Source organism: Puma concolor, chromosome B1 (assembly GCF_028749965.1).
Source record: "Puma concolor isolate L17-30 chromosome B1, mPumCon1.1.hap2, whole genome shotgun sequence".
NCBI lineage: Eukaryota > Metazoa > Chordata > Mammalia > Carnivora > Felidae > Puma > Puma concolor.
This window is the reverse complement of record NC_141670.1, coordinates 124,978,448-125,003,354: the sequence shown is the minus strand read 5'-3', so window position 1 is coordinate 125,003,354 and position 24,907 is coordinate 124,978,448. Positions and strand designations below refer to the sequence as shown.

Below are 24,907 nucleotides of genomic sequence, written 5' to 3'. Positions count from 1 at the left end.
AGTCATGGATACTTCTAACTTTGAGTTGTCAGCATAGACAAGAGGGGCTAAGAGTCTAAACAGGGTAGAACCTCTGAAAAGTGAGCTATTGCCTTGTAGGTGCTTTCTCCCTGGTAGCATTTGCTCACAACAGGCAACAGAGAATTTTAGTTTAGATCTGGCAGAGAGATGCTGTTAAAACATTGAGAAACAAGCTTATTTTGGTCTTGTGAAGCCAGAATGGCAAAATCGCAGATTTAAGAAGCTTCAAACACACGATCTCTTTCCCCATGAAGACGTTTGCCAGGGGATAAGGGATAGGGGTGATGCTAAAAATCTGAACCAAAATACTAAAAAACATATGCATTAAAGATTGCAATTCAGAATCTGACAAAGCAAGGGGTCTTGAACACATCAGGCTCACAGCTGAAATCCCCAGAGAGACTACACTTAAGGAAATGAACAAACCAGAGGTAAATAAACTAAGCCCTAAAAAAACTATAATCACTAGAATTCATTATTGCTTTAAGGTGATCTCTTCTGACTTCTACCCAACTTGCAAAGGAAAGTATAAACTCTCTCAAATAGAAGGTAACACCATTTAAAGTCTCTATATTGTATACAATATCTGGCATTTTATTAACACTTCGTGAGCATGCCAAAAGACCGACATTTATGATCAAAACTCAAGATAAAAAAAATAACAGAAAATAACAACAGACAATAGATGATCCAGATGTTGGAGTTAGTACACACAACTTTAAAATAGCTATAATTAATGTGTTCAAGAAAACAGAAAAAAAATGGAAAATAATAGTTAAAACATGAAGAATTTCTTCTAAAAGTGAAATCTTTAGAATGATTTAAATATAATTCACTCTAGAACTGAAAAATAGAATATCTGAAATTAAGAATTTAGGTCAATTTAATAACATTTGAAACACAGTTTTTTTAAAGAAAGATTAATGAATTGAAAGATATGTCTGCAGAACATATCTAAACTGAAGCACTAAGAGAAAAAATGGAGAATAATACATAGGGATTATAAGAGATGTTTGAGGCATAATGAATAGGTGTAACATATATATTAATTAGAGCCCCAAAAATATAGGTAGGAAAGAATGTGACAGAAGAAATATATAAAGATATAACAATCAAAAATTATTTAAAAGTGATTAACACATCAACCCAGAGGCTCTGCAAACTTCAGGCAAATAAATATAAAGAAAATCACACTTTTGACACATCAAAGACATAGGCCAAAAAAAAAAGGGGGGAGGGGGACCAATTGCTTTCAAGGGGGAACAATAAGTTTGACAATGTACTTTTCAACAGAAATTACAAAAGACCTAAAACAATGGAATAACATATTTAAAGTGCTGGGAGAAAATAACTACCAACCTAAAAATCCAACCCCCCAAAATTAAAAATGGCAAAATAAAGACATGTTCAGACAAAAGTATACAATAATTCATCAACAGACCTTGACCAAAAGAAGCAATAGAGAGTTTTTCAGGAAGAAGAAAAATAATGTGATATAGAAAAACAGAAATGTAGAAAGAAACAAAACACAACACAACACAAGAGGGTAAATATTTGGGTAAATATGAATAAATATTAACTGTACAGAACAATAATATTCAAAGAATTTAAAATATATGTAAACTTAAAATGTATGACAATAATTAAACAAAAATAGGAGGTAGGAAAATGGAGCTAAAATGTTCTAAGATAGCATTATTGGAAAAGTGGTAAAAATAATCCTTTTTATTAAAGTACAAAAAGTAAAAGATGCATATTGTAATTTTGGTGGCAACCACTAAAACACTATAAAACAATACATAACTGGGGCGCCTGGGTGGCGCAGTCGGTTAAGCGTCCGACTTCAGCCAGGTCACGATCTCGCGGTCCGTGAGTTCGAGCCCCGCGTCGGGCTCTGGGCTGATGGCTCAGAGCCTGGTGCCTGTTTCCGATTCTGTGTCTCCCTCTCTCTCTCTGCCCCTCCCCCGTTCATGCTCTGTCTCTCTCTGTCCCAAAAATAAATAAACGTTGAAAAAAAAAAAAAACAGTTTGGGTTATACCTATAGGTAGTTTTTAATCATCAGTAACAGTAACAAAAGTTATTAAGTTCTTACTATGTGCCAGGACCTATTTAAAGTATTTTACAAGTATTTATTCATTTAGTATTCATAATAATGCTTTAAGGTGTGTACTATTATGATCTCCATCTTACTAAGAATTTAAACAACTTACACAAAGTCAGTGACAGAAGAAAATATACCCAAGTAGTCTTGAGTACTCTGACACCAGAGATCATGCTCATAATCACTATGCTATACTGTCTCAGCATATGCAGTGGAGAATAAAGATTATAATGAGAGACTTTTAAAAATTTCTTGCAAGTAATAATTTTCAACTCTTTTAAATCTAAATGTCAGGTTACTTAGAATAATGAACTTCTAGTACATTTTAAATAAAATACAACAAAAATATTCTAAAAACTACTAATGTTCATGAGGCACTAAAAATACACTTAAATCAGCAGCTAAACATGGTGAAGATAGTAAATTTAATGTTATACGTTTTTTACATTAGAATATATGTAAAATAAAATTTTGTAATAATTCATGAACTTCTCACTTTGTAAAACTTTAATTTTTGTTTAAATAAGAAAAACCTTCATTTACTTTTATTTTTCTTTTATGCCTACAAATCTTCAGTATCTCTTGGAGATTACCGTAATGATTTACAGCTGTTCTTTCATTACAATGTGATCTATTTCAGCTACATCTGAAGCTTTTAACTAATTTAAGGCACTAGAGTGATAACTTTGGCAGCACACATACTAAAACTGGAACATCACAGAGAAGATTAGCACCCTGTGCAAAAATGACATGCAAATTTAATTTCACTTCATTTTTAAAAAGTGTTGTAAAGCACTAGGATATTCTTACATTACCACCATAAATATCTTAGGATTCATTCCTATAAACCATGTGTGTTCCACTCTTTCTGGAATAAAAATACTTTTCCTGATAGGAAAGACAAATCCAATTCAGCAGTTCAGTGGCTCTACTATCCGTATATTATCCCTACAGAGTTCTTATCTTTCTAGCTACTCTTTTTGGCCAAACTTATACACTTATAAACTTATACAAACTAATTTTAATTTTCCATAGTATTTTTTACAATAAATTGTCTTTCTCTTTAAGCTTCTTTAATTACAGTTCTATGCCTCTTTTATTCATTTATTCAATTATAATTTCCTGAGTGTCAACTATAGGACAGACACCATGTTTCCTGTGTTCTGTACGTGTCCTTTTATGATTTGACAACTATGTTCAAACTTCCCCAATGTTTAACTTCTATTTACTTTCTATCTGTAAAATATCTATTTGTTCTATCTATATTTTTTACCCTAAATGTTAGCTATTTTTACTTTTCCATATGTACATTCTTTTACACTTTCTCAAATTCTTTAGGAAAGAGAAAGAATAAATAATAAATATATACACATATATTAAAATGTCCTTTTAAAATGTATTCTTAAAATTTTAATGTGAATCAAAACTGCATTGTCAGAATTTTACTCATGAGATTTTCTTCCGGTCAATCCTTACAGGCTAGTTTTACTCTTAAGAGTCTCTGATCTTAAGAATATTTCTTGTTTTCTGATGATCATTTTGAAACAGGGATAATCTAAATTCCTTGTACATACCTAACAATGTCCAGAATCTCTTGTTTGACAATTCTAAACTGTACAATAATATGATCACTATTTGTGAAATGATTCTTCCATTCTATTCAATTAGTTCTCCTTTATTTAGTCAAAATTAAGCTAGAGTATGTGTTCCTCCCATAGCTTCCTCTACCTTATGTGAAAGTAAATTATCAGTAAATCAAAAACATGTAAGATGGTCTGCTTTCAGTAAGATGAGAAATACAACAATAGCCTTTTATATTTACTCACATAGTTATCATCTTTGATACTCTGTATTACTTTATATAGACCCAGATTCCATCTTCCATCTGGTAATATTTTCCTCTGCCTGGAAGACTTTAACATTTCTTATACTGCAGGTCTTTGAAGGATGACTATTTCAGCTTGTGTATAGATACATATATATGTATTCACACACACACACACACACACACACACACACACACACACACATATTTCATATATTTCACATATTCCAAGTGTTTTAATTTTTGAAAGATGTTTTAACCTGCTATAGAATTATAGTTTGACAACTGTTTTCTTTTAATACTTAAAAATGTTGCACTATGTCTTCTGACTTACATCATTTCCCACAAGACATATGCTCCCATTGATAACTTTGCCCCTCAATACTATATATCCTTTTTCTCTGGCTGCTTTTAAGAATTTTTTTAACCATTCTAGTCAATTTGGTGATAATATGCCTTTGCATAGTTTCCTTAATGTCTTTTGCTGCAAGTTTGTTGAGCTTCATGGATATGTCAGTTTTTATAAAGCTCCGATCAAAATTTGGAAATTTTCAGTCATCATTCCTTAAAATATTATTATATGACCTCATACTCCTTCCCTTCCTTCAAGGACTCTAACTACACAAATATTAAGCCACTTCAAATTGTCTCATAGTTTACTGATACTTTATTCACTACTTTTGTCTTTTTTCTCACTGTGTTTCATTTCAGACAGTTTCTATCAGTGTCTTCAGGTTCACTAATCTTTTCTTCTAAACCTCCTATACTGTTGTTAATGAGAGTGTACTTTTTAAAAATATTATACTTGCCATCTCTGGAACTTCAATTTGTGTCTTTTTATTTGTGCCATTTCTCTACTCAATTTACTCAATCTTTCTTCTACCTTTTGAATGTGAAATGTAGTTATAATAACTGTTTAATGTCTTTGTCTACTATTTCTACCATCTGTGTAATTTCTTGTCTTTTACTATTGGTTTGTTCCCTGATTCTAGGTTATGTTTTCCTGCTTAGTTGCATACCTATTTTTTTTATTGGATATCACACTCTGTGAATTTTGTTTTCTTGGATACTGAATATTTTTTAATTCCTATGAATTTCCTTGAGATTTGTTTTGCGATACAGATGTCCAGTAAGGAATAAATATATATAAAAGATGAAACACTTGGAGAAAAAATATAAACTATCATTCACAGGTGGCATAATGTGCTTGAGGAAACTTTTTTCAAAACTAATAATAAATTAGTAGAATTAATCATTTAATTTAGCAAGCCACATGGGTCATTGGTAAAGCAATCTTCAATAAAGATTATATTTTTTATACCTATAACAGAAAGCTAAACAATGAAAATATTTAAAAGGTACCATTTACAATAGAATTTAAAAACATGAAACACTAAATACAAAGGAAGAAATCTAATAAAGATGGGTAAGACTTGTACACAAAAATCATAAAGCCACAAAGAGCATGTAAAGGAAACTTAAATTACTCTCCGAAAATAGTGGAGCAATTTTAAAATGAAGATAAATATTTAAACAAATACATATGACATCCATAAAGAAATAAAGAATATGATACATTTTTTTTTAATTTTTTTTTTCAACATTTATTTATTTTTGGGACAGAGAGAGACAGAGCATGAACGGGGGAGGGGCAGAGAGAGAGGGAGACACAGAATTTGAAACAGGCTCCAGGCTCTGAGCCATCAGCCCAGAGCCTGACGCGGGGCTCGAACTCACGGACCGCGAGATCGTGACCTGGCTGAAGTCGGACGCTTAACCGACTGCGCCACCCAGGCGCCCCTATGATCCATTTTTAAAAAAGAAATTACAAACATAGTTGCAAACCGAATTAATGTTTATTCTTATGTCATAAGTTACCATATAAAAATGATTTCAATAATAATAGTATGGCTTAAAATAATGGGGAAAATATGTCACATGTAATTGTTATAAACCCTAAGTCTTGGCATTAGATATAAAGAATATTATTTTGGCATTCACAAATTACCTGATAATCGGCAGGACCAGGAGAAGTAAAAGCTTCTTTCTGAACCAGCAAGAGAGTCCGAGGAACAGAAGAACCAAATGCATTTTTCTTTTTTTTCTTCAAGTAGGTATTGCTAATGTTGTCAATCATAGTATTGTTTAGGATATTATAAAACCCAGGACCTAAAATCATGAGGAATATCATATGTAAGAATAAATATGCTTTTAATTCTTTTAAACTGAATAACTTTAAATAAAGTAATTTTTTGAAAGAACTCACATATTACTAGCAAGAATGTAAAATGGTATGACATTTTGAGAAACAATTTTTCAAGTTCTCATAAAACCAAACATATACTTAATATATGATCCAGAATTTCTAACCCTAGGTATTTTCCCAAGAAAAATGAAAACAACCCAAATGTCCATCAGCTAGTGAAAAAAAAAAAAAAAACAGAAGTTCTATACTCAAACAATAAAATACTACTCAGCATTAAAAAGAAATATAAATACAACAATATGAATGGACATTAAAAACATGATCCCAAGTGAAAGAAGATAGACACAAAATCCTGAATAACGTATGTTCCATTTATATGAAATTCCAGAAAATGCAATATCATAGTGACAGTAACAGTAGCCTGGAGAAGGTGGAGATTAACTGCAGAGGGGAAAGAGAAAACATTTTTAAAATGATGGAAATGTTATAAAACTTAATTGTAGAGGTGATTACCCGACCACATACATTTGCCAAACCTCATCATACTTTACACTTAAAATGAATCATTTTAGGGGCGCCTGGGTGGCTCAGTCGGTTAAGCATCCGACTTCAGCTCAGGTCACGATCTAGCGGTCCGTGAGTTCGAGCCCGCGTCAGGCTCTGGGCTGATGGCTCAGAGCCTGGAGCCTGCTTCCGATTCTGTGTCTCCCTCTCTCTCTGCCCCTTCCCCATTCATGCTCTGTCTCTCTCTGTCCCCAAAATAAATAAACGTTAAAAAAAATTTTTTAAAAATGAATTATTTTATGTGTAAATTATATCTCAATAAAGGAGAAAGGAAGGAAAGGAAAGGAAAGGAAAGGAAAGGAAAGGAAAGGAAAGGAAAGGAAAGGAAAAAGAACAAACGGAAGAAAGGAATTCTTGATGCCAAAAAATATTGAAAAGTTGATGTAGCAACATTAAAAATCAATTTGGGAGAAAAATATCACCTATCATCCAATATTCCTATCACAGCAGTTATTTTATTTTTGCCTTTTACCTTTCAGGACATATTTATAGCCAGAAATATTTTCTACATTGGCAATCTGAGTAAATAACATCTTTTTCAATCAAAATAATACAAACTTTCTATGTCATTGGAAAAAGCTTTATCAAAACATTAAAATATTTGAAAAAAATATTTGTATATGTTTTATAATTCAGTAATTTTAAAACATCAGTTTCAGGAAGCAGCAATATCCATAAAATGCAATATATACTTGAAAGGACATTTAACCTGGTTGTATTCATGTTACCTGAATTCTACTAAATTAGCTCTGCAACTAAATAGATATAAAATGTAATTTCAATCGCATTTGTTTTTCTGGGCTTCAAGTTCTTTGTCTGAAGATACAGAAACTGACTAGATCAGTACTACTCAAAATGTGGTCTATGGGCTGTTGCTAATCCAAAAACAATCTACCAGAAAAGGAGCTTATAATTAAATGTAAATTGACTATTCCCTAGGTATTTTATAACTAGTCTTTCTCCATAAAGGAAGCACTGTGTTGATTTACATTTTAGTGCAATCTCCTTTCTCATTGTAGGTAGGAAACAAGTTGCTGACAAGTGAGCACTTTGAATACTATGAGGCTAATGATACTTTAGGTCCTTTCTGGACTAAAAATGATTAAATCATTATACATTGTAAAATAGAAGATTTTTCTAAAACAAGCTACCTAAAATCTTCCCAATTTTTCAAATATTCCAATTCCAACATCTTTTCCTCAAAAGTCTCTCCCAGGAGCGCCTGGGGGGCTCAGCTGGTTAAGCAACTGAGTCTTGATTTCTACTCAGGTCATGATCTCATGGTTTGTGAGGTCGAACTCCATGTCAGGCTCTGTGCCGACAGTGCAGAGCCTGCTTGGGATTCTCTCTCTCTCCCTCTCTCTCTGCCTCCCCCCTGCTCACGCTCACTCTCTCTCTCTCTCTCTCTCTTTCTTTCTCTCTCTCTCTCCCTCTCTTCCAAATAAATAAATAAATAAATAAATAAATAAATAAATAAATAAACAAACAAACCATTTTTTAAAAAGTCTCTGCCAAAGAGTCTCTTGTGCCAACTCTCGGAAAATCTAAATGCTACTATGGTTTATTCCTGCCATCTTCATAATTCCCTCCACTAGTAATGTTTAGGGAAAAGGTACATGGAAAGTGTGATAAAAACTATTTAGACCACCATTTCAGGTAATTAAAAGACAAGTATGTCAGATCTGACTCTTTTCTGGCATGAGAATACAATAAAACACATTACAACTTAAGTGCTTAAATACAGGGACCTCACAGTGTATACATCACAAGTACTGCCTTGTTAAGCTTCTGATTTGAAAAGCCATCCTGATCATGTAATTCACTCACATTAGAGGTTTTTCATATTCATTTTCCACTCAGTAGGTGTAGAAATGCCAAGGAACCCCAACGTTAGTTTAGGGTTACCTTCTAACAGTAATCTGTAAATCTGTCCTATGACTGATGGGTCCAATTCATTACTGTACCTAATCTCTACATGCAATAAAAAAATTTTTTTTAATAAAATAGATAAATAAATAAACTCAAAGTTCCATGAGGCCATTCTCACTGATTCTTTTTTTTTTTTTATATAATTTTTTTTTTTAGCGTTTTATTTATTTTTGAGACAGGGAGTGACAGAGCATGAACAGGAGAGGGTCAGAGAGAGGGAGACACAGAATCTGAAACAGGCTCCAGGCTCTGAGCTGTCAGCACAGAGCCCGACGCGGGGCTCGAACTCACAGACTGCGAGATCATGACCTGAGCTGAAGTCGGACGCTTAACTGACTGAGCCACCCAGGCGCCCCTCTCACTGATTCTTAAAACATGTAAGACTTGGGATTGGATTGGAGGGGGTCATCAAAATTGCATGTAATCCTTTAAAAATTAACTAACCTTTGGGAAATTTATATTTTATTCATAATACACTAGGCCATCAAATTGAAAACAAGACCCAATCTTAAGGCAGTTGGGTCAATCAGTAAGTTCATTTATAGAAATAATTTGGATTTCAAATTCATAATAAACACACTGAGCTAGCCTCAGGTGGGGAAGTGTCGAACACTTAACACATGACCTCTCCAGAACTACAGTCTTGGAACAGTCAGACTTTATAGAGGCTTTGGGCAATTGTTCAACAGGGCTAGGTGTATGGTGTAAAGCTTATAACTTTGCCTAAGAAGTGCTGGAAACCTTAAGAGACTCTTAAATACTGAGAACAAACTGAGGGTTGATGGGGGTGGAGAGAGGGGAAAGTGGGTGATGGGAATTGAGAAGGGCACTTATTGGGATGAGCACTGGGTGTTCTATGGAAACCAATTTGACAATAAATTATATTAAAAAAAAAAAAGAAGTGCTGGGATATCACTTCTACCACATACCATTTGTCAAAAAAGACACCAGATTAGCCAAGATTGGAAGGGAGAAGAATGAGACTCAACCTCTCAATGGCATGAGTAGTAAATAATTTTGTACCCCTATAAACTTACCATAACAAATTGCCATAACAAAACTTGTAGCAATGGTTTGGGAAGGGGCAATGGGTCAGAAGCTGAAACAACTCAAGACATAGAGACAGGGCCATCAAAGGACTTGGTGATGGCTTAAAAGACAGGAGGAAAATGTTATTGCAGGCTGGAAAAAAAAGAAAACATATAATGTAATGGCAGAGATTTTAACAATACTAATGCTTGAGACAATAAAGAAAATACCTAGTAAATAAGGGGTTTCTGGCTAAGAAAGTTTGAGGGCTGAATATCATCACAAGTGCCAAGTAACGATTTTCAGCCATGTGTGAGAAGGTATGGAAAGAAAGAGATGGGCTAAAACTGTTGTTTTCAAAGGGAATTTACAGAAAATGAAAATAAATCAAGATTTTCTGGATTTAAAAATAAAATTCTTCTTCATCCATCTCTCCGTACAGCAAAAAGCTCTCAAAGCAAGAAATGGCCTGAGAGCAAAGACCTCAGAAAGATTTCAGATGGTACCTCACAGAATTTCTCAATTAAAGAAAAGGACTTCTATGAATCTTAAGGCCATATGTCACAGACCCTCTTGGCTAAAATAAGAGTGCTCCTAAGAATCTAAGAAAATGGAAACAGAGCAGTACCAAAGGTGACCCAAAGTAGAGAAGGGTTTTTCTAAAAAGTACATCTGAATGTGGCTTCTGTCCAGTGTACTTTATTAGAAGTCAATTCAATAATATACTCACAAAGTTTTTATAAGGAATTGTACAAACTTGGAAGAAAAAAGACAATAGTGCAAAATGAAAAGTGGCTATAGACCCCCAATCTTCTACAGGCAGGAAGCAGGTTGAGAAAGCTCAAAGTACAAACACAGCCTATTTCTTTGGGATTTTTTTTCTTGCTTCTTGAAGTAGACCTGTATTGCAATATACTTCCCTCTTAGGAACAATTTTGCTGTATCCCAAAGGTTTCGGACCATTGTGTTTTCATTTTCATTTGTTTTCATGTTTTTTATTTCTTTGATTTCCTGATTAACCCATTCATTCTTTATGTTGTTCATTCATTCATGTTGTTTTAACCTCCATATGGTCTTCCCAAATTTCTTCTTGTGGTTGACTTGGAGTTTCATAACGTTGTGCTCAGAAAAAATGCATGGTATGATTTCAATATTTTTGTATTTGTTGAGGCCTGTTTTGTAACCTAATATGTAATCTATTCTGGATAATGTTACATGTGCACTTGAAAAAAAATGTGTATTCTGCTGTTTTAGGAAAGAATGTTCTGAATGCATCTGTTAAGCCCATCTGATCTAGTGTGCCATTCAAAGCCATTGTTTCCTTGTTGATGTTCTGTTTAGATATCTGTCCATTGATGTCAATGGGGTGTTGAAGTCCCCTACTATTATTGGGTTATTATAAATTAGTTCCTTTTGTTTATTATTGTTTTATATATTTGGATGCTTCCATATTGGATGCATGGAACATTTACAACTGTTATGTCTTCTTGTTGGATTGTCCCCCTAATGATTATGTAGTGTCTTTCTTTGTCTCTTTCTAAAGTCTTTGTTTTAAAGTCTAGTTTGTCTGATACAGGTATTGCTATTCTGGCTTTCTTTTGACATTCCTTTGTGTGGTAAATATTTCTTCACCCTATAACTTTCAATCTGCAGGTGTCTTTAGGGCTAAAATGAGTCTCTTATAGGTCATATATAGATGGGACTTTTTTTTAATGTTTATTTGAGAGAGAGAGAGACAGAGAGCAAGCAGCAGAGGGACAGAGAGAAAGGGAGACACAGAATCAGAAGCAGGCTCCAGGCTCTGAGCTGCCAGCACAGAGCCTGACACGGGGCTCAAACACACAGACCACAAGATCATGACCTGAGCCGAAGTTAGATGCTTAACCGACTGCGCCACCCAGGCGCCCCTGGGACTTTTTTTTTTTTAATCCATTCTGACACCCTATGGCTTTGATTGGAGCATTTAATCCATTTATATTCAGGGGCGCCTGGGTGGCGCAGTCCGTGAGTTCGAGCCCCGCGTCGGGCTCTGGGCTGATGGCTCGGAGCCTGGAGCCTGGAGCCTGGAGCCTGTTTCCGATTCTGTGTCTCCCTCTCTCTCTCTGCCCCTCCCCTGTTCATGCTCTGTCTCTCTCTGTCCCAAAAATAAATAAACGTTGAAAAAAAAATTAATCCATTTATATTCAAAGTAACTATTGATAGATATGTATTTATTGCCATTTTATTACTTGTTTTGTCATTGTTTCTGGAGATCTTCTCTGATCCTTTCTTGTCTTTGTCACTTTTGGTCTCTCCTTTGCACTCAAAGATTTCCCTTTAATATTTCTTATATGGTTGATTTAGTGGTCATTAATTCCTTTAGTTTTGTTTGTCTGCAAAACTCTTTATCTCTACTTCTATTCTGAATGATAGCCTTGCCAGATAGAATATTCCTGGCTGGATATTTTTCCCATTCAGCACGGTGAATGTATCATACCACTCCCTTTTGGACTGACACATTTCTGTTGAGAAATCTCCAGCTAGCCTTTTGGGTTAAGGACTTTTTTTGTCTTGCTGCTTTTAAGATTTTTTTTCTTTATCACTATATTTTGCAAATTTAATCACAATATATCTTGGTGTGGGCATGCTTTTGTTGATCTTGATGGGGGTTTTCTGTTCCCTCTGGATCTGGATGTCTGTTTCCTTCCTCAGATTAGGGAAATTTTCTGCGATTATTTCTTGAAATAAATTTTCTGGCCCCTTTTCTCTCTTCTTCTTCTTCTGGGACTCCTATAATATAAATGTTATTACATTTGTTGGAGTCGCTGAGTTCCCTAAGTCTATTCTCATGTTGTATAATTCTTCTATCTCTCTTTTGTTCAGTTTCATTATTTTTTATTATTTTGTCTTCTAGGTCACTAATTCATTCTTCTACTTCTTCCAGCTTGCTATTCATTACATCAAGCTCATTTCCAATCTCATTTATTGTATTCATTCTTTTTTTAAGTCTTTTATTACTGTAATAAGGGTCTATCTAATGTCTTCTATTCTTTTCTCAAGCCCAGTGAGTATCTTTATGATTGTTGCTTTAAATTCTCCATCAGGCGTGTGTGTGTGTGTGTGTGTGTGTGTGTGTGTGTGTGTGTGTGTGTGTAATATATATATATATATATATATATATGACATATATGTTAGATCTCCGGCTGTGGCCTTATCTTGTTCTTTCATTTGGAATAATTCCTCCATCTTGGCATCTTGTATAAGTCTCTGCCTTTTTCTCTGTTAGAAAAGACAGTTATGTCTCCTGCTCCTGAAAGTAATAGCCTTATGAAAAAGAGGTATGTAGTGTCCGTGGCATGGCACTTCAGTGAATGTCTCTGGTGTGTCCTGTGTGTGATCTATTATTCCATTTTGGCTGCTCTGTCCTTCAGGCCAGTCATCTGGAGAGGCTTTCTTTGCCTGCTGTGGGCAGTACTTGATCCCTGCATGAATGTGCCAAGTTTTAACTAGGTTTGCTCTGATCTGATTGTGAAATGAGATCTGACACCAACTCCACCAGAACTAAGGCCTTGCAGAACTTTCTAGTCAGGAGACATGGTACGGGCAGGGGCATCTGCTAGTCTTCTTAGGGAAGGGCTTGCCACACTGGGACTGAGGCAACCTTTACTGAGAAGGGCAGTCCCTCCAGAGCATGAGGGGTGGGGCTTGGTGTAAACAAGTTAGGCAGCCAGAAATACAGCCTATTTCTTAAAGAAGAGAAAGGATGTGGAGCACCTGGGTGGCTCAGTTGGTTAAGTGTCTGACATCAGCTCAGGTCATGATCTCACAGTTCATGAGTTCAAGCCCCATATTGGGCTCTGGGCTGACAGCTCAGAGCCTGGGCCCTGCTTTGGATTCTGTGTCTCCCTCTCTCTCTGCCCCTCCCCAACTCATGCTCTGTCTCGAAAATAAATAAAAAAGCATTTTTTTTAAAGTATGATTTGAAAGATAGAACCAAGAGCCCAAAAGGTAAAACAAAGGACCTTGGAAAATCATTACCATTGAGCCAAACTGGGCTCTAATCAAGAAAACGACAAATGTACTTGGTTGGATTTTGGAATTGCTATAGGGCTATGACTACTATAGGCTTCCAGTTTTCTCTTTTCTGAATAGAAGCATCCAGTATGATTATCCTCTTTCTCCCATCACTGTGTTTTGGAATGTGTGGGACAGATAATGTGTATCTTTAGTTCACAGCTCTTCTCACAAAGAAAAGTCATACTCAAAAGCTAATATAAAGTACTAAACCCACAAATTCTCACCTATAACTATACTGGACCTTAGATAACAAAATCCTGAACTTCAAGATTACATTCATAATTTCATGAGACTTTGGAGGCCTTTAGAAGGCATGTAGGACAACTGTAAATATTTTGTGGCCATAGGGTAGTCTACAGTAAATTAAAGATGGCCACAAATTCTTTGCTGCTCCTGTCATTGAGAGATGAAGTTTCAGGTTCTTCTGTTGCTCTGAGTAATCTGATTAACTAACAGAATGTGCTCTTTCTGACATTAGGTCATAAGAAGCATTGTACAGTGCTGCCAGGTCCTATGGAGCCCTTAGCTACCAAATTAAAATACCAACTATCCTGGGGCAGCAATGCTGAAGTTATGCATGCACTCTGAATGAGTCTCATCTGAGCTCTGCCTCCCAGGCATCCCACAAAATAATAATATATAATTGAAAACTCTGTGTTTTTAAGCCACTAAGTTTGTTATGCAGCAACACATAATTTTATCTTAACACTTATATAAGTTATTTTTGTGCTGTATTTTTAGTTCTGCATACTAGAATACCCAGTGAGAATACTAGAATATGTGATGGAATATCCTTAAAATAAAATTTTAACAGAAGTGCATATCATAAGTTAAATTACTGGCAGTGACCACATAGTTGACATATATGCACATCCATCAAGAGAAATTAGGAAATTTACTGAATAAAGAAAAACCATAGAAAATTACAATAATGATATGTAACATGTTAAATTGAAATCTTACTAAAAGTGTACATTATTTTTCATCTATCTGTGTTTAGTATATAGTCAATACTTTAAAAATGTGATTTAAAATGACAGCACAAACCACAGAACAAAAAAAAAATGTACTCTCTTGTTACGTCCATCTTGTTAAGAATATTAAGTTATATAAATACATGGATTAATTGCTAACCTGGCATTTCCTCTGTCCTGGAGTCCTGTGTGAATCGAGGAACACTCTGACCAAATGGGGTATTTTTCAGTCCTGGTGTTTTCTTCAAGGAATTGATAGCAGTTCGAGATTCATTATATGTGCCAGGAGCTGGGGTGATTGATTTCATAGGTACAAATCTCTGGTAAAGAACAGGAAAATATGCCAATGAGCAACTATAGTATATTTCAATATTTCATAAATTAAAAGCTGCCATCTTAGTAATATAACGTCTAGAGTTTAATTAATTCTTAAAGGAGTGAAGAAAATATAGATGAATTAAGATCTTGTAACTATTAAAGCATAAAATATATAGCTCTTAGTAAAATCATATATATATTAACATAGTAATGCATTATGTACTTTACTAAGCCAAATAGACTTTTTTGAAGGAAATTATCTCAGCATGAGATTCTAGGTGATAATGTATGGACAATCTTCACATTTATAAGATAAAAAATAAAAATCTATATGATCTAACATGATTTCTTTTAAGTAATAAAATTATACAATTGACAAAATTCCTCAACATATATATTCACTTAACTACACAATATCATTAAATATCTTTTTAATAAATCTCAAATATAAGTGATATATAAATCCAATTTAGCTTATAATTTTAAAATTATTATATTACAAACATAAAAAGTTTATTATAAAGTTATAATATTTAACTTCTTAATAATATGTATCTATATGTATAACTGAACTCTTAAGAAATATAGCATTGTATAATCTTATTTTTTAACACTTTATTTGAAATAAATTTCAAATTTACAGAAAAAAATTGTACGAATAAAAATAAGGCAGAAAATACATGTATGTATGTTTACCCAGATTCACCCTTTGTTAACATGTTATGCCATTTATTTTCATTTGCCCACACTCTCTGTTTCTCTCTCTTTATTTCACTACACCCATTCCTTCCTCTATGTGTCTCCCTGTGTGTCTCTCTATGTGCATGCACACACATACACACACACATGCAGTATATATATATATATAGAACCAGTCAATGGAAAGTTATATATGTCATGGCCCTTTACCCCTAAATACTTTGGTATGTATTTACCACAAATATGGATTTTTTTTACATATCTGAAGTATAATTATCAACTTCAGTATATGTACAATTATATAATACTATTATCTAATCAACTATCAATATTCAAAACTGTCAGTTGATCTAATAATACCTCTAGTACATTTTTCTCCTTCAGTATATAATCTAGTCTAGGTTCAGATATTGCTTTTAGCCTCTTTTAATGTAGGAACATTTCTAAAACCTTCCCTTGTGTTTTGTGACTTTGGAAGAATATAGCACCCCTCTTTTGTATAAAAGAACCTTCCTTAGTTGGGGCTTTTGTGATGCTTCCTCATGATTATATTCAGGTTATACATTTCTGGATAGCATACTAAATAGGTGATGTTGTAGCTTTCTGAGAGTATCATATCCAGAGGTACATGATGTCCTTGAATGCCAATGGTGATTTTAATTTTATAAAATTGAATACTCTCTCTATACTTATCAGTAAGCACTCAGCATTCTACTATAAGCAAGAGCTCTCTCTTCTCCCCCAATTATTCATTTATTTTTATCTATTTACGTATTTACTATCCATGTGGAAATATAAATGTCAGTTAAAACTATTGCGATTCACTACTGTGTTGTTGTTTTTTGTTTTGTTTTGTTTTGTTTTGTTTGTTTTTTTAACCAGTAGGGAGCCATTAAAGTTGGCTCACACATCCTTATGATAAGTCGTCATCTTTTTTTTTGAGACTTTTTTTAAATTTCATGACATAAGAAGATGTTACAGGTTCATCTTCTACCTACTTTGCACAATCCCTGCTTCTTGGCTTATTTAACAGACAAAGCTAGAATATATATCTATATATCTATCTATACCTATTTCTATATCTATACACACACACATATATATCAGGGATACATATACCCATATACATATATGTGCATATATATGCACATACATATACATATATATGTATTACAAATCATGAGTTCACATTAAACCTTCAATTAAAATCTGTCCTTTCTCACCTCCCCCAATCCATATTTGTATGTACCTTCTTCCAACTGAAAACCCTGGTTCACGATATTGACTTTTCTGCTCAACTCTGTAATACAACAAGTTTCATGACTGCTTCACCCAAAGGTGTATATTTGAATTGAAACCATACATTAAATTTTTTCTATTAAATTTATATATGTGAAAGTTCAGTTTAGTCTGAATTTTAAAAAATATTTTTCCGGGGCGCCTGGGTGAGTCAGTCTGTGAAGCGTCCAACTCTTTTGATTTCAGCTCAGCTCATGATCTGGGTTCTTGAGTGCAAGGCCCGCATCAGGCTCTGCACTGACAGCATGAAGCCTGCTTAGGATTCTCTCCCTCCTCCCTCTCTCTCTGCCCCTACCCTGCTCACACTCTCAAAATAAATAAACTTTAAAAAATTGAAAAATTAAAAAATAAATAAATAAATAAATAAATAATACTTTGCCAATGAATATGTGGAGTGTTAAAATGTAATCTTTGAGGACACACATATCTTTCAGAGAAGGTTCTGAAGGCTCTCTGTGGAGGGTGGGGATAGATCATATCTACCACTGCCACTAGGGTCTTTATTTGTGATGCAAGAGTGTATTTCACAGTAATCATATCACATTCTCTAGGGTATGCACTAAGGCAACTTGAAGATATCTAATATATTTCTATGGCAATTTAATACTATCAAACTTTTATAATGTGGCAGCTTCCAGATCAAAGTAGTTGTAATAATTATCCAACTGCATTATGTACAGCTCTATTTATTTTCTCTTAACTCAGGAATGTTATTAACCTTCAGATGACTACAGGTTACTACTTTGGAACTTAAGAGGCATCTCCTTAGAGACAATTAGATGGATTGCAGGTACATTTTGGAGACATAATTAACACAACTTTTTAATAAATTACAACTTTTTAATAAATTTTAATAAATTACAACTTTCTAATAAATTAATGTTGTGGTGAGGGGCAAGGAAGAACCAAGAATGAATACCAGATTTCTCCTTTCAGCAACTTGATAGCACTTAAGGTACTACACAAAATGATTGTGTAAGAACAGGATACTTTGTGTGTGGGTGTGTGTGTGTGTACCTTTGATTTTTTTTAATATCATTATTACAACTAGATTCTCAGTTCTTATGCTATTTCTGTTCCTCTAATATGTAGTCCTGATTTGATATCACTTGGCACCAATTATAATACTTTAAATATATTTTCAGAAATGGAAAAGAATATGATATGTTTTGTTTAAGGGGATGATGAAGAAAGCAATAATCATTCCGGGGTGAAAGATATGGAAGAATTAAAACCAACAGGAATGACTGCTAGAGGTAGTGTTAGTGTTTAGTTAACTATGAATAGGTACATTAATGACTGATAGGAAAAGCAATAATGCAATTAACAAGGTACATTTAAAACACAAAATTTTTTATTTATAAAAATAAAAATGGATTATATATCTGAGATATCAGGGTTTTTTTGGCCATTTGTCTACTTTATTTATTTGTTTCAAGTTTTAATTTAATCTAATTAGTTAACATACCATGTAACATTGGTTTCAGGAGTAGAATTTATTGATTCATCACCTATAACACCCAGTGCTCATCACAGCAAGTGCTCTCCTTAATATCCATTACCCATCTAGTACATCCTCCACCCACCTCCCTTCTACCAACCCTCAGTTTGTTCTCTATAGTTAAGAGTCTCTTATGGTTTGCCTTCCTCTCTCTCTTCTTTTTTCCCACTTCCCCAATGTTTATTTCTTTTCCTTCTTACATTCCACATGAGTGCAATCACATGGCATTTGACTTTCTCTGACTGACTTGTTTTGCTTAGCATAATACACTCTAGCTCCATCCACATCATTGCAAATGGCAAGATTTTATTTTCTTTTTTTTATGTTTCATTTATTTTTGAGAGAGAGATAGAGACAGACAGACAGACAGAGTGCAAGCAGAGGAGGGGCAGAGAGAGGGAGTCACAGAATCCTAAGTGGGCTCCAGGTTCTGAGCCGTCTGCACAGAGCCCGACATGGGGCTGGAGCTCATGAACCGCGAGATCATGACCTGAGCTGACGTAGGACACCCAACCAACTGATCCACTCAGGCGCCTCAAGATTTCACTTTCGTGATGGCTGAGTAATATTCCATTGTGTGTATGTGTGTATGTATGCGGGTGTGTGTGTGTGTCTGTGTGTGTGTGTGTGTATTCTTTATTCATCAGTCAATGCAAATTTGGGATCTTTCCATAATGTGGCTATTAATTCTGCTATAAACATCAGGGTGTATGCACCTTTCGAATCAGTTCTTTTGTATCATTTGGGTAAATACCAAGAAGTGCAACTGCTGGATCATAGGGTAGTTCTATTTGGAGGAACCTCCATATCATTTTCCAGAGTGGCTATACCAGTTTGCATTGCCATCGACAGTGTAAGAGGGCTTCCCTTTTTCCACATCCTCAACATCTATTGTTTCCTGTGTTGTTAGTATTAGCCATTAAGACAGGTGTGAGGTGATATCTCAAAGTTTTGTATTTCCTCGATGATGAGTGATGTTGAGTATTTTTTCATGTGTCTGTTAACTATCCATATGTCTTCTTAGGGAAAAAATGTCTATTCATTTCTGACCATTTCTTAAATAAATTATTTATTTTTGGAGTGTTGAGTTTGAGAAATTTTTTTATAGATTTTGGATACTAACCCTTTATCTGATATGTCACTTGCAAATATCTTCTCCCATTCTCTAGGTTGCCTTTTACTTTTCTTGATTGTTTCCTTCACTGCAGAAAGTTTTATCTTGATGAAGTCCCAATAGTTCATTTTTTTATTTTGTTTCCCTTATCTCCCTTATCTCCAGGTCAGAGCTTGAAACCTATGTTCTCCTACAGGATTTTGGTGGTTTCTTGTTTCATATATAGGTCTTTTATCTGTTTTGAATTTATTTCTTTAATATGAAATTTATTGTCAAATTGGTTTCCATACAACACCTAGTGCTCATCCCAACAGGTGCCCTCCTCAATAGCCTTCACCCACCCTCCCCTCCCTCCCACCCCCCATCAACCCTCAGTTTGTTCTCAGTTTTTAACAGTCTCTTACATTTTGGCTCCCTGCCTCGCTAACCTTTTTCTTTCTTCCTTCCCCTCCTCCATGGTCTTCTGTTAAATTTCTCAGGATCCACATAGGAGTGAAAGCATATGGTATCTGTCTTTCTCTGTATGGCTTATTTCACTTAGCATAACACTCTCCAGTTCCATCCACATTGCTACAAAAGGCCATATTTCATTCTTTCTCATTGCCACGTAGTATTCCATTGTGTATATAAACTACAATTTCTTTATCCATGCATCAGTTGATGGACATTTAGGCTCTTTCCATAACTTGGCTATTGTTGAAAGTGCTGCTATAAACATTGGGGTACAAGTGCCCCTATGCATCAGTACTCCTGTATCGCTTGGGTAAATTTATAGCAGTGCTATTGCTGGGTCATACGGTAGGTCTATTTTTAATTCTTTGAGGAACCTCCACACTGTTTTCCAGAGCAGCTGCACCAGTTTGCATTCCCACCAACAGTGCAAGAGGGTTCCCATTTCTCCACATCCTCACCAGCATCTATAGTCTCCTGACTTGTTCATTTTAGCCACTCTGACTGGCGTGAGGTGGTATCTGAGTGTGGTTTTGATTTGCATTTTCCTGATGAGGAGCAATATTGAGCATCTTTTCATGTGCCTGTTGGCCATCTGGATGTCTTTTTTTTTTTTTTTTTTTTTTTGGGACAGAGAGAGACAGAGCATGAACGGGGGAGGGGCAGAGAGAGAGGGAGACACAGAATCGGAAACAGGCTCCAGGCTCTGAGCCATCAGCCCAGAGCCTGACGCGGGGCTCGAACTCACGGACCGCGAGATCGTGACCTGGCTGAAGTCGGATGCTTAACGACTGCGCCACCCAGGCGCCCCTGGATGTCTTCTTTAGAGAAGTGTCTATTCATGTTTTCTGCCCATTTCTTCACTGGATTATTTGTTTTTCGGGTGTGGAGTTTGGTGAGCTCTTTATAGATTTTGGATACTAGCCCTTTGTCCAAAATGTCATTTACAAATATCTTTTCCCATTCCGTTGGCTGCCTTTTAGTTATGTTGATTGTTTCCTTTACAGTGCAGAAGCTTTTTATCTTTATGAGGACCCAATTGTTCATTTTTGTTTTTAATTTCCTTGCCTTTGGGATGTGTCAAGTAAGAAATTGTTGTGACTGAGGTCAGAGAGGTTTTTTCCTGCTTACTCCTCTAGGGTTTTGATGGTTTCCTGTCTCACATTGAGGTCCCTTATCCATTTTGAGTTTATTTTTGTGAATGGTGTGAGAAAGTGGTCTAGTTTCATTCTTCTGCATGTTGCTGTCCAGCTCTCCCAGCACCATTTGTTAAAGAGACTGTCTTTTTTCCATTCAGTATTCTTACCTGCTTTGCCAAAGATTAGTTGGCCATACTTTTGTGGGTCTAATTCTGGGGTTTCTATTCTATTCCATTGGTCTATGTGTCTGTTTTTGTGCCAATACCATGCTGTCTTGATGATGACAGCTTTGTAGTAGAGGCTAAAGTCTGGGATTGTGATGCCTCCTGCTTTGGTCTTCTTCTTCAAAATTACTTTGGCTATTCGGGGCCTTTTGTGGTTCCATATGAATTTTAGGATTGCTTGTTCTAGCTTCGAGAAGAATGCTGGTGCAATTTTGATTGGGATTGCATTGAATGTGTAGATAGCTTTGGGTAGTATTGACATTTTGACAATATTTATTCTTCCAACCCATGAGCATGGAATGTTTTTCCATTTCTTTATATCTTCTTCAATTTCCTTCATAAGCTTTCTATAGTTTTCAGCATACAGATCTTTTACATCTTTGGTTAGGTTTATTCCTAGGTATTCTATGCTTCCTGGTGCAGTTGTCAATGGGATCAGTTTCTTTGTTTTTCTGTTGCTTCGTTGTTACTGTATAAGAATGCAACTGACTCTGTACATTAATTTTGTATCCTGCGACTTTGCTGAATTCATGTATTAGTTTTAGCAGACTTTTGGTGGAGTCTATCGGGTTGTCCATGTATAATATCATGTCATCTGCAAAAAGTGAGACCTTGACTTCATCTTTGCCAATTTTGATGCCTTTGATTTCCTTTTGTTGTCTGATTGCTGATGCTAGCACTTCCAACACTATGTTAAACAACAGTGGTGAGAGTGGACATCTCTGTCGTGCTCCTGATCTCAGGGAAAAAGCTCTCAGTTTTTCCCCATTGAGGAGGATATTAGCTGTGGGCTTTTCATAAATGGCTTTTATGATGTTTAAGTATGTTCCTTCTAACCCGACTTTCTTGAGGGTTTTTATTAAGAAAGGATGCTGAATTTTGTCAAATGCTTTTTCTGCATCGATTGACAGGATCATATGGTTCTTTTCTTTTATTAATATGATGTATCACGTTAATTGATTTGCAAATGTTGAACCAGCCCTGCATCCCAGGAATGAATCCCACTTGATCATGGTAAATAATTCTTTTTATATGCTGGTGAATTCGATTTGCTAGTATCTTATTGAGAATTTTTGCATCCATATTCATCAGGGATATTGGCCTGTAGTTCTCTTTTTTTACTGGGTCTCTGTCTGGTTTAGGAATCAAAGTAATACTGGCTTCATAGAATAAGTCTGAAAGTTTTCCTTCCCTTTCTATTTTTTGGAATAGCTTGAGCAGGATAGGTATTATCTCTGCTTTAAATGTCCGGTAGAATTCCCCAGGGGAGCCATCTGGTCCTGGACTCTTATTTGTTGGGAGATTTTTGATAACTGATTCAGTTTCTTTGCTGGTTATGGGTCTGTTCAAGCTTTCCACTTCCTCCTGTTTGAGTTTTGGAAGTGTGCGGGTGTTTAGGAATTTGTCCATTTCTCCCAGGTTGTCCAGTTTGTTGGCATATAATCTTTCATAGTATTCCTCGATAATTGCTTGTATTTCTGAGGGATTGGCTGTAATAAGTACATTTTCATTCATGATTTTATCTATTTGGGTCATCTCCCTTTTCTTTTTGAGAAGCCTGGCTGGAGGTTTATCAATTTCGTTTATTTTTTCAAAAAACCAACTCTTGGTTTCATTGATATGCTCTATAGTTTTTTTAGATTCTATATTGTTTATTTCTGCTCTGTTTTTATTATTTCTCTTCTTCTGCTGGATTTGGGGTGTCTTTGCTGTTCAGCTTCTATTTCCTTTAGATGTGCTGTTAGATTTTGTATTTGGGATTTTTCTTGTTTCTTGAGATAGTCCTGGACTGCAATGTATTTTCCTCTCAGGACTGACTTCGCTGCATCCCAAAGCGTTTGGATTGTTGTATTTTCATCTTCATTTGTTTCCATATATTTTTTAATTTCTTCTCTAACTGCCTGGTTGACCCACTCATTCGTTAGTAGGGTGTTCTTTAACCTCCATGCTTTTGGAGGTTTTCCAGACTTTTTCCTGTGGTTGATTTCAAGTTTCATAGCACTGTGGTCTGAAAGTGTGCATGGTATGATCTCAATTCTTGTATACTTATGAAGGGCTGTTTTGTGACCCAGTATGTGATCTATCTTGGAGAATGTTCCATGTGCACTCAAGAAGAAAGTATATTCTGTTGCTTTGGGATGCAGAGTTCTAAATATATCTGTCAAGTCCATCTGATCCAATGTATTATTCAGGGCCCTTGTTCCTTTATTGATCCTGTGTCTAGGTGATCTATCCATTGTTGTAAGTGGAGTATTAAAGTCCCCTGCAATTACCACAGTCTTATCAATAAGGTTGCTTATGTTTGTGAGTAATTGTTTTATATATTTGGGGGCTCCCATATTTGGCACATAGACATTTATAATTGTTAGCTCTTCCTGATGGATAGACCCTGTGATTATTATATAATGCCCTTCTTCATCTCTTGTTACAGCATTTAATTTAAAGTCTAGTTTATCTGATATAAGTATGGCTACTCCAGCTTTCTTTTGACCTCCAGTAGCATGATAGGTAGTTCTCCATCCCCTCACTTTCAATCTGAAGGTGTCCTCAGGTCTAAAATGAGTCTCCTGTAGACAGCAAATAGATGGGTCTTGTTTTTTTATCCATTCTGATACCCTATGTCTTTTGGTTGGAGCATTTAGTCCATTTACATTCAGTGTTATTATAGAAAGATATGGGTTTAGAGTCATTGTGATGTCTGTAGGTTTCATGTCTGTAGTGATGTCTCTGGTGCTTTGTGGTCCATGCAACATTTCATTCACAGAATCCCTCTTAGGATCTCTTGTAGGGCTGGTTTAGTGGTGATGAATTCCTTCAGTTTTTGTTTGTTTGGGAAGACCTTTATCTCTCCTATTCTGAATGACAGACTTGCTGGATAAAGTATTCTCGGCTGCATATTTTTTGTGTTCATCACATTGAAGATTTCCTGCCATTCCTTTCTGGCCTGCCAAGTTTCAGTAGATAGGTCTGTCACTACTCTTATGGGTCTCCCTTTATAGGTTAGAGCATGTTTATCCCTAGCTGCTTTCAGCATTTTCTCTTTATCCTTGTATTTTGCCAGTTTCACTATGATATGTCATGCAGAAGATCGATTCAAGTTATGTCTGAAGGGAGTTCTTGTGTCTCTTGGATTTCAATGCCTTTTTCCTTCCCCAGATCAGGGAAATTCTCAGCTATGATTTGTTCAAGTACACCTTCAGCCCCTTTCTCTCTCTCTTTCTCTTCTGGAATTCCTATTATACGGATATTGTTCCATTTGATTGCATCACTTAGTTGTCTATTTCTCCCCTCATACTCCTGGATTTTTTTATCTTTTTCTCAGCTTCTTCTTTTTCCATATTTTAATCTTCTAATTCACCTATTCTCTCCTCTGCCTCTTCAATCTGAGCTGTGGTCTCCTCCATTTTATTTTGCACCTCATTTTTAGCACTGTTTAGCTCCTCATGACTATTTCTTA

At 35.3% G+C, this 24,907-nt stretch overlaps 1 protein-coding gene and 1 pseudogene across 1 annotated transcript in view; one reads left to right on the top strand and one right to left on the bottom strand.

The window, feature by feature from the left end:
- Nucleotides 1–24,907, bottom strand: part of STPG2 (sperm tail PG-rich repeat containing 2) — a 569,016-nt gene that overhangs the window by 409,732 nt on the left and 134,377 nt on the right. The window contains exons 8-9 of the mRNA XM_086702910.1: nucleotides 14,867–15,026; nucleotides 5,957–6,117 (exon numbers count right to left, since the gene is read on the bottom strand). Of these exons, the coding sequence (XP_086559036.1) occupies nucleotides 5,957–6,117; nucleotides 14,867–15,026 (321 nt within the window). The remainder of the gene's footprint in view (nucleotides 1–5,956; nucleotides 6,118–14,866; nucleotides 15,027–24,907) is intronic.
- LOC112859168 (U6 spliceosomal RNA) lies at nucleotides 2,801–2,900 on the top strand (annotated as a pseudogene).